The sequence below is a fragment of the Zootoca vivipara genome, chromosome 1 (genome assembly GCF_963506605.1).
Source record: "Zootoca vivipara chromosome 1, rZooViv1.1, whole genome shotgun sequence".
Taxonomy (NCBI): Eukaryota; Metazoa; Chordata; class Lepidosauria; order Squamata; family Lacertidae; genus Zootoca; species Zootoca vivipara.
Window position 1 is genome coordinate 19,518,479 of NC_083276.1, and position 20,625 is coordinate 19,539,103.

General features: G+C 44.1%; 1 protein-coding gene across 2 annotated transcripts in view; it reads left to right on the top strand.

The window, feature by feature from the left end:
- Positions 1-1,272: 1,272 nt before the first annotated feature.
- CLMN (calmin) overlaps positions 1,273-20,625 on the top strand; it is a 68,997-nt gene continuing 49,644 nt past the window's right edge. Inside the window, exon 1 of one of the 2 annotated variants that reach the window (XM_035106652.2) lies at positions 1,273-2,372. In XM_035106652.2, coding sequence (XP_034962543.2) covers positions 2,291-2,372 — 82 coding nt within the window. In that variant the 5' untranslated portion in view covers positions 1,273-2,290. Of the gene's footprint in view, positions 2,373-11,944; positions 12,200-20,625 lie in introns of those variants that run through there. The other variant, XM_060272040.1, reaches the window with a different exon arrangement.

The window sequence follows — 20,625 nt, forward strand, 5'->3', positions numbered from 1 at the left end:
ATTAAAATACAGAAATCAAACATTAAAACCTTCTCTAAACAGGGCTGCCTTGAGATGCCTTCTAAAGGTCTGGTAATTGTTGTTCTCTTTGACCTCTGGTGGGAGGGCATTACACAGGGTGGGTGCCACTACCGAGAAGGCCCCACACACTGATAGGGTTTCTCCCCTGTATGAATTCTTCGATGGGAAGTGAGACTGTAGCTGTGATTGAAGCTCTTTCCACATTCCACACACTGATATGGTTTCTCCCCTGTATGAATTCTTTGATGGGAAGTGAGAGAGGATCTATCAGTGAAGCTCTTTCCACATTCCGCACACAGATAGGAATAAAATATTATTATTATTATTATTATTATTATTATTATTATTATCATTATTATCATTATTATCATTATTATTATTATTAACAAGCAAGAGGGGGAGCAGAATGCGTCACTGACTTGCCCTCTGTGATGTTTATGGGCAACTAGGACTATCTTTCCAAGCTCTCCCAACAACAGTACTGGTGCTAGTAGGGAAATTTTTGCAAACTGGCCAAAGATTGCACTTTTTGAATCCTGGACAAGAAACATCATTTTCTTGTTGCTATCCGGAAGAAAGGCATTCGGATTGCCTGCAATAAATTAAAAGAGTTGCGCACAGTGCTTTTCTTCAAGGGAAAAAAGGTGCCGGTAAACCGATACTGCGTACCCTTGAGTACCCCCAAGGGAAAAAAGCACTGGTTTTGCATTCCTTAAAATAACAAGGCCATCATCCGAAGAGACCCTCCGGTTCAGAAGCGCCCCAAACGTGAGAGTCGCCTCCCAGATTAGGGCCATTCGATTCCTACGTAAAAAATATTTCCAACCTGCTCCCACGTGAAACATGAAATCGGCTGAGCATGTGCCCTATGCTATAAAGCTATTTATCGTGTATCGCATATTGAGAAGCACTCAATTGGCAAACGGATCTGGAACCCATCCAGTGCTAAAAGAGATGGTTGGAGGCAAGAAACAATTCAAGAACCCAAAGAAAAGATCTCTCTCTCTCTCTACTGTTGCAGCTTGTTACTGGCAGACGGTAGGACCGGAAGAAGCCCTCGTAGAAATTAACCAGTTTGCCCAAATTCTTCTTCTGGGCATTTAAAAACATTTGCATTATTTTTCCTTGAGTCCTGGATGCCCCCGGAACCTACAGGTTGGAGGGTTTTGCTCCTCCTCCGCCCCCTCCTGCTCTCTCTCTCTCTCTCCTTTTTCTCCTCCCTTTTTTTCTGCTCGGGTGATACGGATCTCCTCCCTCCCGTCCCTCTGCGCTGCTTTCCTTTACTCTCCGCCACACACAGGTTTGAAATCCCTAAGCAGGAATGCAGAGCTTCGTCTCATGTCTTCATTTTGCAAACGGGGGCGGCTGCTGCTGCTGCTGCTACCGGCAGAGGGGACGGTAGCGCTAACCAGAATATCTGCTTGCTTTTCCCATAGATTTGGAGAAACCCCCCTCCCTCTTCTCCTTCCTTCCTGACTCCCACCCACCAATTTGGAATTGAAAAAAATGATTAATCAGATGGCGACTGTTTTTATCCTCTTGCCCAGGAAAAAAAGAGAGCAGAGGAGGCGAGGCTGACGTTGGCCGAGAGAGAGAGAGAGGGGGGGAGGGAGGCGTGTGAATAGTGGCCGGCGCCAGCGTTACGCGTCTTGCTCTCCAGTAAACATTAACCAGGTGGTGTTTGTGTGCGCATTTCTGCGAGGCTGCTCCTTCCTCACTCAAACCAGCGGCTGCGTCGCCTCTGTGCGAAACACCACAATATGCAGCCGAGAATCCTCAGGCTTCACCTCCGTCCTTTAAAAACTTGATCCCACCGGGAGGGGGGGAGGGTTGGGGAGAGCGCGGGGCTTTCCTTCCCGTCCAGATCCCTCTCCAGCCAGCCCCCTCCCCATACCTTCTGCATCCCTCTCCTCCCCGCGCACTGCCCTTTTCCTGTGCGTAAATGTGAGGTCTGGGTATTTTTTTTTCGGACCCACCCTCCCTGTACCCCTCCTGTGTCTGCTCAGTGGCTTTGAACGCCGCCTCCCCCCCCGCTCCCCAAACTCTTCTGGCCAAGCAGTTCCTGCTCCCTCCCATCGCTCCCCTGCCGGTTGCGCTCTCTTCTCTCTGTGTCCCTCCTTCTCTTCCTCGTTCTGCTCTCCCTCTCTCCCCCCATCCTGCCTCCGCCCGAGTGCGCTTTCGGAGAAGGGGGAGAGAGAGAGAGCTCACGGAGGGGTCCCCCGCTTTTGCAGCCGCGGCGTTTCCATCGCCACTTCTGCCTCGCTCCTTCATGGCTGGGAACGAATGGGACTGGTTTCAGCGGGAGGAGCTGATCGGACAGATCAGCGACATCAGAGTCCAAAATCTCCAAGGTAAAAGCAAACAAATAAAATACCTAGATTTTTTAATATTTGTGTCCCCCACCCCCACCCCGCACCCCAATGCTACCTCTGTGTTTCGAATTTGCGCGTGAGGCGTGCGCGTCCGCACCCGAAGAGCGCGCTCCCCTCCGGCTTTGGCTTCCAGATGGATTCGATTTGGGGATTTTAAACTCCGGTTCCTTCCTTCCTCCCCCCCCCCCAACTCCCGCGTCTTAATTCTGCCTGTGCATTTGAGCACAGCTTCCCATTCGCTGGCTGCTTTGATCCGCTGTGCTTGGGAGACCAAAAAATAAAAAGAAAGTAAATAGTCTTAATGTGTGTAAACTTAAGGATAAAATATCTGACGCTGGGGCACGAAGAGGAATTGTTGTTGGTGGGGTGCTCTGTATGCAGGACTGGGGAATCAGAGGAGGCCAAAGATGTAGTGTTAGGTGACTTGTTGAAGGTATCATTAGCTTTTTCTGCTAATTTTTTGCTTGGAAATCATAGAAAGAGAGGCTTGTGCACAGAAGGAGAAGCGGTTATGTGCGTTAGCTTTGGTCTTTAACTTTAGGAAAAGTTGAAGCAATCAGCATTGCAGAAAACCTAAAAACTGGATATACTGTACTGTATTTACGTGAATCTAATGCACCATCGAATCTTAACACGCACCTCCATTTTCAAAACCTTGAAACCCCAAAAGTATTTGCTGGCGAATGTAAATGGGGTATCAAAGCTAATGTGCAACCTAATTTTCGTGACGTAATTTAGCCAAAAAAGGTGTGCGTTACATTTGAGTAAATATGGTAATGTGACGGTAGATCATGGTTCACTGGGAAACCACTGGGCCAATTTCTAGTGCCTCATCCCCCCAAGGCCTGCTGGGATTCTTGCAAAGCATGCTGGACTTGATGGGCCCTGGTCTGAGCAAGCAAGGCACTTTTTTCAGCAATAATGTACACTCAGGAGCGCATAGCACTGATTAGCCATTCCTTAACCTCCCCATGTGCCACAGCAACTAAGTTTAAGTGCGTGCAACTGAAGCAATATATACCATGCTGCTGCCTTCATCTCATCTCTCCCTCCACCACTTTTTCTGTGGTTTTCCCACTGTAAAAACTTAAATGGCAATCTCCTTGGGACAGGTGAGTGCCACCTTACGGTATACTTTGTGAAATGCCAGTCATCTTGATGGTATTTTGTATAGATGGCAGTAGATCCTGGTTGTGCATTCTTGCATTGTACATTGATAGACCATGAAGATTTTAGTTAAAAAGAAAGAAAAAGGAAACTAGACAGGGCAAGGCCTACATCTCACCTAGTCCTGATCTAATGGACTCGTAAGGCTGGATACTCTGATTTCATAGATGTCCTTGCACTGTCCTTCCTTTCTCCTCCACAGCTTCTAAATCCTATCACAAATACTCACATTTTCAATGGATTAAGGGAATAAATGTGCTAAGTATATAATTTGGGGCATGGTTAGCAAGGGCAGTGGGAAATTGTAATGGACTATTTCCTATAATCTGCCCTTGCTTCCTCCTCCACATCAGGTAGCTTAAAAATATTAAGCTTTCATTGGATAAGTAGAAAAGTCCATTAAAATCTCCCCTGACAGAAGACCCACAGTATCATCTAGAGCTGTGGTTCCCAACATGGGGCACATGCCCCACAGGGGGCAATTTGATTTTTTTTTTGGGGGGGTGTAATTCAAGAATGAATTATTAACAGTGAATGGCCTTTTAGGCGTCACGTGAATAGGAGTCCAATTTTTGGAATAATAATAATAATAATATGTCACCGGGGGGCGGGGGTGGACATCAGGATTTTAGAGATGCTTAGGTGGGGCATGGCCAAAAAAAAAAAAAGGTTGGGAGCCACTGATCTAGAGGATAGCTAGGCAGCCTTTTTTCTCTGGGAGAATAATCAGGGGCCAAAGCCAGCAGCGGTTGGGGCTAGAGGACAAATTGGACAGGCAACTCCTTCTATTTTTCTCTGCCACCCATCTCTCTCTCTCTCTCTCTCTCTCTCTCTCTCTCTCTCTCTCTCTCTCTCTCTCTCTCTCTCCCTTCCTCTTCATACCTGGCCAGTGGGTTGCCAAGGGAGGGACAAATCACTCTTGCCAGCGGTCCTGATCAATTGCAGAGGCATTTTGAAACTGGGCCAAGGGCTGAAGGCCACAAGTTGCCAAGCTTTTGATCTAGAGCCAACTTGGCAAGAGGAAGGTCTGTCCATGCTGTAATTCATGGGATATCCATGTTATTCATGGGATAGCTGTGGTACCTGGTCAATCCTCCCAAGAATGTGACATCGTTAGGATGGCTGTTACTCTTGGCAATGGGTAACTTTCAGAAATGGCATCCTTTGGAGCACGCTGTTGATGCTGAACTTAGTGCAGACACCTGATCGGCATAGCAGCCCCGAACTCCTGAGCTCAAGCAATCCTCCAGCCTCCACTTCCAGGATTACAGGCATGTGCCACTGCACTCTTCCTCTTAGGTCACTAAGTATAAAGCATTTTTTTTCTGAACATGGATGATGCTTGAATATAGATAGCTAAAGAGCTAGAGACTACGGAAGCCATCTTTGCAAGTATGGACTCTTAAGTGGGTCTTTGTATGTACGGTATATGTTCATAGAATCATAGAGTTGGAAGAGACCACAAGGGCCATCCAGTCCAACCCCCTGCCAAGCAGGAAACACTATCAAAGCATTCCTGACAGATGGATGTCAAGCCTCCGCTTAAAGACCTCCAAAGAAGGAGACTCTACCACACTCCTTGGCAGCAAATTCCACTGTCGAACAGCTCTTACTGTCAGGAAGTTCTTCCTAATGTTTAGGTGGAATATTCTTTCTTGTAGCTTGAATCCATTACTCAAGCATGCCCTGATTTCTGTATTGAGAGGCTGGGATTGGAAAGCATATTTATATACTTGCTTGGAACATTTTGTACAACTATAGTATTTCTGCAAAGGACTGGACACAGAGTCCATGCTGGTCCTTCCAGTATGTATATCTCTCGAGTGTTACCATTGAACATATGTTTCTTAAGTGCCCATGCTTGCCAGAGTTTTCTGTGTACCCAGCCACCAGATCTGTGCCACATCAGCTTTGCTTGAATTTCTTTACAGCTGCAATCCTAAGCGTTGGACTCGCATGGGGTTAGGCCTGAGTTGACGTGTTTAGGTTTGAGTTTTAAAAGCAATAATTCGCGTGCTTTCATCATGCAGGGCTGAAGGACTATAGCACAATGGTACCGCGCATGCTTTTCCTCCAGAAGGTCCCAACTTCATTTGCCAGCATCTCCAGGGAGGACTGGGAAAGATTCCTCTCTGAAAAACCTGGAGAGCCATTGCCGGTTGACGAAGAATTAGGTGGGCTACTGGCCCAGGCGCAATAGGCTGTTAGTCTTCCTCTTAAGGTCAGTAGGAACTAGGAGGAACTGGTTGCTAACAGAAATACACTTAAATGTGACTTCCATGAACGCTTAGAGGCATGTACATGATGCAGTTTGGCTCCTCAAAATCTCTATTCTAGCTACACCTGACACAGCCATCCCTGAAGAAGTAATTTTAGAGTATTTCTCCCAGGCACTTTCTTGACAATCTGTTATTCAAAGGCCAGTATTTGTAACAATCTTGGTTCTTCTTCTTCTTCTTCTTCTTCTTCTTCTTCTTCTTCTTCTTCTTCTTCTTCTTCTTCTTCTTCTTCTTCTTCTTCTTCTTCTTCTAAGGTCAAATATCGTGGGGTAGACAAAGCAACTTGAGAGCCTGTGATCTTTGCAGGGTTTGAGGGCTCTTGTAGTTCACTTTGAAAGCGAAGTTTAACCTTTGATCTGGAACTTTATTTTCAGATGTTTGCGTTTATGCTGTGTATTTTTTGTGTTTTTTATATCGTGACCCTCAGATGAAGCGCAGTATAGAAATAATTGTTGCTGTTGAGTCTGGCCATAATTGAATGACCTTAAGCCATGATTTTGAGAGAGCGGAAAGCATTTAGAAGTGTTGGGATGCTTGGACATATTGATAATGAAGCTAGTAGGAGGTTAGAGCAGGTATAGGCAACCTGTTGCTGTCCATATGCCTTTGAGCTGCTACTTGCATCAGCCAATGGACAGGGAAGATGGGACTTAGTCTAGAAGTGTCTGGAGGGCCCTAGGTCCTACTTCCCTGGGTTGGAATTTTATTCTGGCAGTGCTGGTCTAAAGGGGAGTCCAGCAGTAGGTCCTTGGCTGGTGATGGAAACGGGTTTCCTTGCAATGGAACCTCGCTGGAGCAAATTAAGGGGGAAATGGCACATTGATTGTTCTGTCCGCATTGCCTATAGATCGGCTAATGCAAAAGCAAAGCTGTATTGACTTTCATTAGCTCTCATTCCGTATGGATGAAATATGTCCAGCAAAGTTTATATTTGCTCGTCTTCAGTATGCCTGAGTTGGCAGGGGCTGTGCCAACTCAAGTAACAGTAAAAGAAGAGCTGTGGTTTATTTGGGGATGGGAAAACAATTTGCTTAATGTAGCCCATCTTTTTAATCAACAGTTGATGTTAAGCTGAAGTATAGCTGTACCTTGTATTAAAATAATGGGTTTGGGATTACATGCCATTATCATTAGGAGCAGGGAGCAAATGTTCTTAATACGACAGGAAAGCATGCAGAGAAAATTGCTGCAGTTGGTGGGAAGCAATGTGGTTTCTGTTTTGTAACAGACTTGTTTTCTACCAATACCAACCCTAAGCACACTTAGCTGAGAACCAAGTTCCATTGCACTCAGTGGGACTCAGTTGGGATTGTGTTGCGCACGAGCAAGTGGCTTGAAACTGCATTCTTACGCATACTTACCTGAGAACAAGCTCTACTAAGTACAGTGGTTGGACTTATTCCTCCGTAATCGTACATAGGATTGCACTGTTTGTGTAGGACTGAGCCGCCACCTTTTTATAGTGTTTGTTGAACAGTGCAGTAGACTTTCATCATTAAAGTCACAAACGAGAATCAAGCAGCCTGGCATAGGAGCCAATTCCAGGGGGCCGTGGGTGCTTGGGCACCCACAATAATGTAATTGTGGGGGGCAGGCACCCACAAAGTCAATAAGAAAAGGTGGCAGGCAGCCGCGGCACTGCCTCTGAGAGAAAAGGAGTTCAGCTGTGCCCTCTGCAGCCAGCCAGCGAGGCACCCTTTCCCTCTAAGTCTGAGCTCCTCCCGCGGAAAAGGGTGTCTCGCTGGCTGCGGAGAGGAGGAGGAAGAGCAGCCATCGCCTGCCAGCACTGCAAGGCAGGCATGCAATGTCAAATACACACGCCATGCATTGTGTACAGGCGTGTGCATGTGACGTAGCACACCTGCGTTGTGGTGGAGGGCATCCACATATCCTGAGGGTGAGATGGCACCCCTGCAGCCTAGTCTGTAAGTGTGTGTGTGTGTGTGTGTGTGTGTGTGTGTGTGTGTGTGTGTACAAACATAAACACACATATATCTCAATACAGTGGTACCTCTACTTACGTTCACCTCCAATTACATATCCTTTGGGATACGTGCGCAGCAAACCTGGAAGTATTTTTTTGGGTTTCGCCGCATGTGCAGAAGTGCTAAACTGTGTGCATGCGCAGAAGTGGCACCTCTGGATACACACACCTCTGGATCCGACCGGAACTCTGGAACAGATCCCGTGCGCAACCGGAGGTACCACTGTATGTGCTAGGAAGGTTGTGAGGTTCAGGTTACACCTGCGTTTCAAGCTCATCGTAGCTCCTTTCGAGGTTTCCTGACCACTGCCGTAGAATTTAAAAGGAAACATTTTAAACAACTCTTAAAAGGTATAAGTGGATATCCAACCAAGTCATGCTCAGAATAATAATAATAATAATAATAATAATAATAATAATAATAATAACAATAACAATAATAACAGTTATTTATTTATACCCTGCCCATCTGGCTGGGTTTCCCCAGCCCACTCTGGACAGCTCCCAACAGAATATTAAAAACACAATAAAACATCAAACATTATTATTATTATTATCAAAATGATTTTTTCTAAAAAATAATAGACAATACCTTTGCAGTATAACTTTTTATAAAGTTTTCTTCAGTTGCTATGTTGGTTGAAATCATTGGCTGTACCATTCCACTCTGTAAGCAGAGAACCTCCTATTTGCTTACATATCTGTTTCATGTTTTTACTGTTCATCTACCAGCCCCTCTCCGGGGGTAAGCCTAGAAAAAGTACAAAATACAACCAGCAAATATTAAAAGTGGTATAAACCAACTACAAACAGTTGCAAACAACTACATACAAAACCTAATAGAAATTTTGCTGCATCTGTATTTGCCACCATGAAGCAGACTTTGCTCTGCTCACCACGTTTAAATGTCTTTTTCTTTCTTTCTTTCAAAGCTTTGTGGAGGAATGCAAAGCATTTAATCTTCCTGTGCCTGGCGGCAGCAGCAACAACACCTAGCCAGCTAGCCACGTACAGGGGATCCGACACGCACAGGAATTCAAGCTGCTGCCATGGGCCCAAATGGCTGTCCCAATGGGCTCCCAGTTCCCAATAGGATATGTAGATGCTTTTCCAAGCCAAGCATGTACATCTGGCAAACTCCAGTACTGAGGACCAATTCAATGCACAGGAGTAGACTGTCCAAGTAGCAGGAAAATGGGAACACTTGAGTGGAGTGTGTATATAATATAACTGTAAAAGCAAACAGAGATATATTTCTGCATGCAAGTAAGCTCTTGTTTGCATTTTACTGTACGTTGCATTACTTGTCCCAGGGCTCACGGGACTTTATAGGTGTGTTTGAATTAAGGGTTGGCACCCGGTTCTTGTCAGTATGTTTATTTAACTGTTAAAAGTATTTATAACCCACCGTTCTTCTAGATACCTGGGCAGGATACAATGCAATATACAGTCATACCTCGGTTTACGTACGCTTCGGTTTGAGTACTTTCGGTTTAAGTACTCTGCGGACCCGTCTGGAACGGATTAATCCACTTTCCATTACTTTCAATGGGAAAGTTCGCTTCAGGTTAAGTACGCTTCAGGTTGAGTACTCCGCGGACCCGTCTGGAACAGATTAATCCACTTTCCATTACTTTCAGTGGGAAAGTTTGCTTCAGGTTAAGTATGCTTCAGGTTAAGTACAGACTGCCAGAACCAATTGTGTACTTAAACCTGGAGAAAGAGATTCCAATAAGGCTGCAAACTGAGGTACCACTGTGTAGACAAATGATACAAATAAAAGGATAAAATGCTGTGTGAGAATTCTGTTGCATCTTCTCCATAGCTGAGAGTTCTAGCCAACTAACTTCTACCTAGAGTAGACCCACCCCAATTAATGGATCTGATTTCATGTCCATTTTTCAATGGGTCTACTGGGTATGATTAACATTGGATACAGCTGGTTGTCTTTTAATGCAAATTTACTGGTGCTCTCTCTCCCCCCCCCCCCCCGGTGCATCATTGGTAAAATCTGTTCAGGGACTACAGTGGTACCTCTACTTATGAATTTAATGCGTTCCGAACGCATATTCGCAAGTCGAAAAAATCTGTAAGTCGAATCCCATAGGAATGCATTGGGAGAAAAAATTCGTAAGTCGAAGCAACCCTATCCAAAAATTTGTAAGTAGAAAAAATCCTATCTAAACCGCATCCAAGATGGCGGACGAAGCTCCGTTCATAAGTAGAAACATTCGTAAGTAGAGTTATCCGTAAGTAGAGGTACCACTGTAATTGGAGCCTGACAAAAAGCTGGAAAATGCAATTCTAGAAGATAAGCAGTGATTGACTATAGCCGAATTATTGCTTTGGGATGACAGGGACTAACTAGTCAAAATATATTATATGTATTCTCATGGGCAACAGGCCACATCGTCTGATGTAATGGACCTGGTGCAGCAGTCATCCAGTTAAAAATCCAATCTGTTTTTCCACCCAATGTGATGTACGATCTGAATGCACCAGTGAGGTTTTTGAAGTGGCACAGAATGTTTGCCTTGCTCTTACTCTGAAGTCCAGGGGGAATTTTGTTTATTGATTTTTAGAGAGGGCAGGGCTTTAAAGCTCCATTTGCTATGGTGCCAAAGGCAATTTCGGCTGCCAAAGTGTGTTCACCAGCAGAGCATCTAATTTTTTAAAATAAAATAATAATAATAAAACCTGTTGTGACTATGATAGTCTAACGTAGGCCTAAAGTCCTTTTATGACCTTGAGCGAGAACTTCACAAACTCATGGAATTCTTTTTGACCAAGTTGGGAAAAAAATCACATCTTGCTTGTTTCCAAATAGAATGCGAGAGGTTATGTTTAGAAAGCTTACTCGAAATGTTTGGATCTAAGTTTGTGAGCGGGGTGAAAGCCACTGACAAAAAGATGCGCATTGAAATTTATGGAGTTACGTGGAATTGCTTTGCATAAACATTATCCTGTTCTGAATCCTTTGGTGAAAAGGGGCATAGTTCAGCGGCAGAGCAGATGCTTTGCATGCAGAAAGTCCCAGTTTCAATCCTAGCATCTCCAAATAGAACCCGAACGTTGGAAGGGACCCCCAAGGATCATCTAGCCCAACCCCTGCAATGCAGGGATCTTTTGCCCAACATGGGGCTCGAACCCAAGACCCTGAAGTTAAGAGTCTCATGCTCTGCCAACTGAACTATCCCTGGCTTTGTAGAAACAGCTTAGTGTTCCTTGCAACATGTGAACCAGCCTGTTTTAGATCCCCTCTTCCAACTCCCCCTCTGTGAATGCAGATCTGAACTAACTTACTTGCAGGATGTTGCGTAAAATTAGGCTGAGGGAACTACAGGTTCCCCGCTCCTGTCTTGAAATTATATCGTCTCTACAATTTATCTGGGCTCATTTATAGCATTTCCAGAGACACCTGTTAACTGAAGGAAGCTGCCACTCTTCATCCTTGGAATAAGTGGAGGAGGGAAAACATCAGCTTTGAAACAGGCCCTGGCACCTGGGACCGCATCCATGCAAAAATGATGATATTCCGTTTGTTGTCTTCTCTTCCAAACTCGGTTTTTACCATGCTGCTGCCTTCCTGCCAACTGAGCGAGACATTAGATGCAGGCGGTGCTTAAATCTGCAGGAGCAGCTTCTGTTTCAGATGGAACACTTAAGCTGTCTGAGCTTAGGAGAATGGGGGTGCTGTTGTGCTGAAGGGCTGCACAGACATGGTCCCGCGACAGATGTTGGTTGCTCCCTCCTTCCAGCTGCCAACTTGGGGCATAAGGCGCAGAGAGTAAATGACATCTGTGGCAGCAGAACATGGTGCTGAGGCCACCTTTGGAGGCTGTGGGTTGAGCCCCCTGCATGTACCATACTTTTTCGTGTATAAGTCATAGAATCATAGAGTTGGAAGAGACCACAAGGGCCATCCAGGCCAACCCCCTGCTGAGCAGGAAACACCATCAAAGCATTCTTGACATATGGCTGTCAAGTCTCTGCTTAAAGACCTCCAAAGAAGGAGACTCCACCACACTTCTTGGCAGCAAATTCCACTGTCGAACAGCTCTTACTGTCAGGAAGTTCTTCCTAATGTTTAGGTGGAATCGTCTTTCTTGTAGTTTGAGTCCATTGCTCCGTGTCCGCTTCTCTGGAGCATCAGAAAACAACCTTTCTCCCTCCTCTATATGACATCCTTTTATATATTTGAACATGGCTATCATATCACCCCTTAACCTTCTCTTCTCCAGGCTAAACATACCCAGCTCATCATAAGGCATCGTTTCCAGGCCTTTGACCATTTTGGTTGCCCTCTTCTGGACACGTTCCAGCTTGTCAGTATCCTTCTTGAACTGTGATGCCCAGAACTGGACACAATACTCCAGGTGAGGTCTGACCAGAGCAGAATACAGTGGTACTATTACTTCCCTTGATCTAGATGCTATACTCCTATTGATGCAGCCCAGAAGTTGAGGGTTTTTTTACTCTAAAATTATGTTCAAAAACGCACCTCGTCTTATACATGGATAGTGAATGGGGTGGATGGGTGATTGGCTGCAGCTGCAAGCAGGAGCTTGTCACCAGTGATTGTTGGCTGCTAGAAGAGCTGCTTTGGATTGGCTGCATCCAAAGCAGCAGCCATCCTGGTAGACCAGTTGCTGATCAGGGATATAAAGGCTGTGGTGGCCAAACTACATGTTACGCTGGAGCTCCTACTTAATACAGCATGTAGCGTGACCCCGAGAGTAGCCTAGGATCTTCGCCTTCATTTATTTCATTTTTAATGGTCCAGCCAAATGTCTTTCATTCATACCTTTGAGCTATTTATGCTGTCGGTGACATCTCTGGGCCATTATCACTCAGAGCAGGAATGGCAATTAAAATAAATGAATTTGACAAGATCTGCAGAGTGCAAAGCTACATCATGAAGCTCTAGAACATTTTGTAAACTTCCCAACCAAGGAATGAGATTTGCATACTTGTGATCTGTAAACTGTGCAAGGAGCAAGCTCCCACTGCCAACCTTACAAGGGTTTTTGCTAAAAACACACGCAGCTCAATAGAATTTGAGTTTTGGAAACACTCTGAAAGGGAAATATTGAGGCTGGCAGCGAGTGTAATTTGCACATTTCACCATGAACTGTGGCATATATTTATGGGTGGGTGGGTGGGTGGGTGGGTGTTTGTTTGTGGGTGTGTATAAACTTCTTGTTGTGGACCTGGTGCTTTAATATAATCCGTGTTTGAGGTTGTCGAAATTTACAGTGAGTTAAGAACATAAGAAAATTCCTGCACACTCCCCACTTGCAATTCGCAGCAACTGGTATTCAGAGGCACACTGCCTCCCACAGTGGAGGGAGAACATTGTGGTCGATAGCCATTGTTAGCCTCATCCTTACCAGCTAAACTGGAGGACTGGGTGAACTTATTTTAACACAGCTCCTTCTCTATTATTTAATCCCTCTTTTTCAGCTAAATTCAGTAGAGGCAGGCGAGTCTTAACAATGAGAATTGCAGGGGAGGGGGTGTACTCGATCATAATTGCTGGTGTGTTTCCTAGCAAGCAGCTGAACTACATCTCCTCGCTGCAATCTGCAGTTTTAAGGCCACGCTTCTTTACTTTTAAGTCAAGCATCTTTCCCCCACAAAGCAGCAGCTAGAGACTGTCTGATGAAGAAGGGCTTGGGGAGGATTTATTTCTCCAAACAGATAGGACTTGCAGCTTTGCAGTCGGGAACTGTCTGTGCAGAAACAGTAATCAGTAAGACTTAAAAGGCAAGTGGGAATTTAGAAGACAATACAGTAAGCCCACAACTTATGTGCATTTACATTTAACTCGTATGCATATAGCTGTATGTGTATGGCCCCCAAAAATCGGGCGGAGTGGAAAGGGGGCAGGGTTCTGAGAAAAATGACTTTGGCGACCCCACCTGCCGTCAAACCCAGGGTGTTTTGACTTTCCAAGATTTTGGCTTTAGGTGAGATCCCTGGGATGTAAGTTTGGGGTTTGCTTTAACATTGGGGAAGCATTTCAGAACCACTAACACAATACTCTTGCATCAGTGACATGCTCTGGAATACAGCTGTAAAAAGAAAATACTGCCCTGGAGGTGCCCAATCTTGACATGCCTATTCAGAAATGCAATTCCTGAGGCGATATGGCTAATAATAATACAACCAATGAGGCCGGACTGATTTTGAAATACATAGGGAAGAGAAGGGTAGGAACTGTACAAAGACAATATAATTTTCATCTTGACAGCCAGCTTTTAATAAAGAAATGCCAAGTCCTAAATCCTATTGAAGAAAGAGACCCTCTTGTGGCAGAAATCTTTTAACACTCAAATCACTCTGCAAACTTCTTCATTTCTTTCCAGTTCTTGAAAGTAGCTTTCATTTTTGTAGGTACACAAAGTTGGAAGGTTGGGAAAGTACTTTTTGTTCCAGTTTCATTTTGACACGTTTGATGCAGGTTCTAAAAGTAACTATCCTCTTGTGCCCATGCCAAGGTCAGAGAAGGTTTTTGCTCCGTAGGCTTAATTTTCTCCTGTGGCAACCATTGTGTGCTTTTTGTGTGTGCTTTTTTTAAAAAATGTTGCATTCTGGCCTTACTAACTTGAAACATTCTGCTTTTGTCAAAAGGATCAAAAGCAGCAAGAAATCTAATAGATGCATATAATTTTGGAGACAAAAAAAGGGGCTCCTTTGATCCGAATTGCTACTAGGATTGAGCACATGATGTACCTAGTCTGCTGGCAAGCACATTATTGGCATAACATTCCTTGAAATCCTAATCCTGTAGCATAGGATCAGCCAGTGTGGTTACCTCCATAGGTTGCTAGACTCTAACTTCCATCAGCCCCAGCTAGCATGGTCAGTGGTCAGGAATGTTGTAGTCCAAGAACATCTGAAGGACAGGATGATGGCTACTCCTGCTTTAATATGCATTGTAATTTTTTTAAAAAAAACTAGAAAGAATGGACAGCTGCAATGGTGTTACAACACCTAGTTAGTTATTGTGAAGAAGCTGGAGTAAGGCGTACGTCAGCAGTAAAACAATAAAGCACCTGATGCCAAGGAAGTTTCTTTGCTCAAAGAAACAAAACAGCCCAGGTGTGGTGATCTCAGCAACACCTTCCAGTAGGTCTTGCCCAAATGGAGCAGTTGTGAGGATGGAAGGTCCCCCCCCCCAGCACTTAGATGCTTCCTTCTCCCAGGTCCTTTCCAAGCAACCTGAGGCTCCTTTGTCTAGCCCAGGGGTCTCCAGACTTACCGGCGTTTGGGCCGGTTCCCACCGCGCCGATCGCGCGGAGGGCGGGGGAGCGTGCGCCTGTGCGGGCCGGAGGGCGGGGGAGTGCGCTCCCGTGCGCATGCGCACGGGCGCTTACTGGCACGGCGGCGTGCTTCCAGGGTGGGGAAAGCGCCGAAAATCCATTGTGCGCATGCGCGTGGGCCTCCCCCAACCCGGAAGTGCACCAGAAATGACTTCTTCCGGGTCGGGAGAGGCCCATACGCATGCGCACAAAGGATTTTCGGCGCTTTTTTCCCAACCCGGAAGAGCGCTGCCGCGCTGCGCGCCGTAAGAGCGGGCGGCGGGGGTCGTCGCGGGCCGGATTGGCAGGCTAATTGGGCCGCATCCGGCCCGGGGGCCGTAGTTTGGGGACCCCTGGTCTAGCCTCTCTCTGCTCCCCTCTCTTCATTTCTCTGCATGTTCTAGGAGGGGAGCTGCCCGTCGCAGCAGGAGGGGGAGACTCCCTGGATTTCTTCAGCATCCTGCCTCATCTCTGTCTCCTGGCCCCCTTCCTTTCCTGCCTCTGATTCTGGACTGCTCTCTGGCCCAGCCTCTTCCTGCTCACTAAACCCTGTTGCCTCTTCAGCTTCCAACACCTCTTCCTCCCAGCCTGCTCCCTCTTCTCCCTCTGACCACTCGTCGTCATCCCACCACCAATCCCCTGGCTCTGAACCTTCTTCCCCTGGGGATTCCCTTTGGGGTTCCCCATCTGGTGCCTCCCACCACTCCTCCGCACCCAGCCAGTCCATGACAGTTCTTCTCATTTACCCAGGCATTTCTACGTGACATGGTCTTTTGTGGGACTCCAGGGATGCCACAGTTGTCACCGTTATGGAAGGGGTGTAGCTCAGTTGTAGAGCACCTGCCTTGCATGCAGATACCCAAAATTCAACCGCCTACATGAAACCCTGCCAGTGACTCAGTATAAGACAGCTTCCTGTGTTTCCATCCTGGGCTCTTTGTGAGTTTCCAGAGCCATTATATAGCTTGGTATGGAAATTCTTGTGAAAATCCATAGATGCCAAGCCAATGAGTTCTATCCGTTGTCTCTATAGGGAAGCACAAAGTGTAAATTTTCCAGAATGGAATGTGGTAAAAGAACGTCACATCTGGCGTTATCAGAGGCGGTGTGCTTCTCGCTATCAGTTGCTGGGAATCACAAGTGGGGAAAGTGTTGTGGTGCTCAGGTACTGCTTATGGGCTTCCCACAGGTGTCTGGTTGGCCACGGTGGGAACAGGATGCTGGACTTACTGTAGGTGGGTCTTTGACCTGATCCAGCAAAGCTACAAGAAAGAAGATTCCACCTAAACATTAGGAAGAACTTCCTGACAGTAAGAGCTGTTCGACAGTGAAATTTGCTGCCAAGGAGTGTGGTGGAGTCTCCTTCTTTGGAGGTCTTTAAGCAGAGGCTTGACATCCATCTGTCAGGAATGCTTTGATGGTGTTTCCTGCTCGGCAGGGGGTTGGAATGGATGGCCCTTGTGGTCTCTTCCAACTCTATGATTCTATGATTCTATTCCTATGCCCTTGTGCAAAAGAAGGAGGGTTTTGCTGTTGCATTCATCCAAATTGATTAATGCAATTTGAGGTCACAAGCAATCCTATCCTCAAAGCAAGCTCTCACCAGAGGAGGCTTATGCATAAGATACAATTGGAACGCATGCAGATAAAAATAATATCTCATCCATAGTAATAGATGTTCGGATCAAAAGCAAAGGCAGATAATTAAACAAATTAGGTCTTGGTACAGCAGATTGCTACCTTAGATGCCTTCAAGTTTGGAAGGGAGCTGTGTTTTTTCCTTCTTTTTCTCCCTTCCACAGAACCAAACTTTAGAATTTAGAATGATTTTTTTACAAATGTTGTAAGTCTTTCCATTTCTGGAAAGCGTTTATTTACCTTGCGTATTAGTTCTGTCCTGATGTCAATTAGGCATTGGGCATTTTGGTCTCAAAAAGCATGCTGTGAGGGAGCCCTTCCTCCCCCCATTTACCTCCGCCGGCCTCCACCCTCGCTTCCCCGACACGCCCTGCAGTGAGGCGCTGTCCGGCCGGGAGCAGCGGTTGGAGGAGGCAGATGGGGGGGAGAGAGCGTGTGTGTGTGTGTGCATCCAGTCTCTGCGTCCAATCCCTGTGTCCGTGGGGCACATGCGCAGTAGCGCGGACACAGGGACTTTATTATATAGGATAGGATCAGGTGAAACTGAAGACCTAAAGCATCGCTGCCTCTGGGTTGCATCGAAACAGAAGCGCAAATACAACCAGCTTTTTTTTTTTTTTAAATTTAAAAACAATCTTTATTGAAAATCTTAAAAAATTCAACATATAGAAAGAATAAAGTATAAATAGCAAGTATGACAGACATAACCAAACAGGAATCAATATCAATTCAAAATTACTTGAAATGAAATGAAAGAAAAAGAAAAGGGGGGGAAAAAACTTAACTTAAAAAACCTAACATAACATAACATAACATAACATATAACAATATTTAGCATAACCTAATATAACTTATATAATCTCAACATATCTTAACAAATACAATTTAAAGAAAAGAAAAAAAAGGAGAAGAAAAGGAGAAAAAGAACAAAGAAAACATATATATTTCAAAACACTTTAACATTTACACTTACTAAAACCTACTGTCCCCCCACCCTTTCCCCCCTCCACCGTATCATGACTTCCAACCACTCCTGTATTCTGATTTTGGTTTCACTGATATTCCGCATACCTTTCTCTAATTTAATTTATTTTCTTAATATTGTGCCCCTCATGAATCCGCTATTAACTGCGCCTTTTCCACTTGTTTTTGTAAATAAATCTTGAGTGGTTTCCATTCTTCTCCTGCTTTTTCTTCACTTAAACCTTTAGATATTCCAACTCTAATTGCTAAGTTCTGATAATTTATTAATTTGGTCAACCACTCTTCTTTATTTGGAACTTTTTTACTCTTCCAGTTTTTAGCGATTAAGAGTCTACCCGCTGTTGTCGCGTGCATTAGCACGCATCTGTCCCTTGGTTTAATGTCTTCCTTCAACATGCTCAGGAGGAAGATTTCCGGCTCTTTTTTAAAGGAGTATCTAACTATTTTTTTTAATTCTTTATATATCTCGTCCCAGAACTTCTTAATTTCTTTGCAGCACCACCAAATATGTAGGAAAGTACCTACTTCTTCCTTGCACCTCCAACAAGTGTTACTGACCCCTCCGTACATCTTAGCTAATTTCGAGGGCGTGAGATGCCACCTAAATTGCATCTTGAGCACGTTTTCTTTTAAATCATAATTTGAAATATAATTTGAATCTCTAATCCATAAACTTTCCCAATTTTCAACCGTAATTGTTTTTCCCAAATCTTGTGCCCACTTTATCATAACAGCTTTGGTTAATTCATCTTTTGTAGCCCAATCCAACAATAATTCATACAAATTTCGAACAAATTTATTTTCCCCCTCCAATAATATTTTCCCGAATTTGGATATCTCTCTTTCGAAGCCAATTTTTTTATCTTCGCTGAATTTTTGATTTATTTGAAAGTATTGCAACCAGACATTGCAATACTTTTTGACTTCATTATATTCTTTCAATTTTAAATTTCCATTTTCTTCTTTTAATAAATCTTTATATGTCGGCCAATCTTTATCCATATTAACCCTTTTGACTGCTATTGCTTCTTTAGGTGACAACCACCATGGTACTTTTGGTTCCAAGACGCCCTGATGTTTTTTCCATGTTTTAATTAAGGATTTCCTCACAATGCTGTTCCAGAAGGTGCTGTGCTTCCCCGGTTTTTCTTTCATTAGGTAGTGGTGCCAACCAAACCCTATTCCAAATCCCTCTAAATCTAAAATTTCAGTATTTTTCAATTCAATCCAATCTTTTAGCCATGACAGGGCCGCCGCATCGTGGTACAATTCAAGATCGGGTAAACTAAACCCCCCTCTCTCTTTTTTTTCAATTAGTAGTTTGTGTTTGATTCTTGGCTTCTTGTCATCCCAGATGAATTTCATTATGTCTTTCCTCCATAAATCAAAACAATTTGAACCTCCCAAGATCGGAATGCTTTGAAACAAAAAAATCATTTTTGGGAGGACACTCATTTTTATCACTGAGATCCCACCCATAAAAGAGATTTTTAGTTTTTTCCAAATTTCCAATTTATGTTTAATTTCCTTCCACTTTTTTTCATAATTTTCTTGGTACAGGTCAATGTTTTTATTTGTCAATTGTATGCCCAAATACTTTATTTTCTTTCTAATTTCAATACCAGTTTTTTCTTGTAATTCTCTTTTATCTCTTTCTTCTAAATTTCTTACTAACAAACTACTTTTTTTGTAATTTAAATTGAACCCTGCTAATTTCCCAAATTCGTTTATTCTTTCTAATGCTCTTGGAACACTTTTTAATGGGTTTTCTGTCGTGATCATAACATCGTCAGCGAAGGCTCTGACTTTATATCTTGTGGTCCCTATCTTTATCCCTTCGATTTCCTTATCCTCTCTAATATTTTTAAGCAAAATCTCTAGTACTATTATAAATAATAGAGGGGACAGGGGGCAGCCCTGTCTCGTACCTTTTTCTATATTAATTTCTTCTGTTGTTATTCCCTTAATTATTATTTTAGCTTTTTGTTTACTATATATCGATTCGATTGCTCTATTCATTTTTTCTCCAATCTCTAGATGTTGCAATGTTTTTTTCAAGAAGGCCCACGACACGTTGTCGAAGGCCTTCTCGGCATCAATTGACAGAAGTGCTGCCTCCTTCCCTCTATTATTTTCAAGACATTCAATTATATTTATTATGTTTCTTATATTATCTTTTAGTTGTCGCCCTTTAACAAATCCAGATTGATTTTCATGTATTATTTCTTTTAGGAACCAATTGAATCTATTTGCCAAAACGCCAGCGAAAATTTTATAATCACTCTGGTTTCAACTCTGGTTTCTCTTCAGATCGTATAAATCTTTCGCCTTTTACAACCAGCTTTTTGTAATCAGTGGAGGAATGTTGAAGAGCTTCCTCCCCTTCCCCTTTTTCTGTTATACATTAATTTAGGTAACTATGGAAGTACCGTAAGACCAGCTGAATGAAGTTGGCAGGCTAACGTGTCCTGTATTTATTTTTAGACTTTTTTCTGACTTGTTTCAAAAATTTAGGGCAGGCTTCAATATAACCCGACATAGATGACATTGGGGGAAGGAGGGGTGTGTGTGAACAATTAACATTGTCCTGGAAAAATCTGACTTGCTAACGTTTTAGTCAGGGCTCTGCTCCAATTATGTCCAACACCTGTAGAATGTGAGCTGCTTAACAACAGGAGTTCTGGCGTAGGCTGTTGGGGTTAAGGTCCAGGTGACTACCCTGATGTGCCTGCAACCTGTGCTTCAGGTTTCCAGCCTCCTCTTGTTATTCATTCATACAATTTCTATACCTCCCTTTATCCAAAGATCCAGGAGTGCTGAACATAATTGACGCAATGCAGTGATAAAAAAACCAATACAGAGCGCTAGAGCATAGT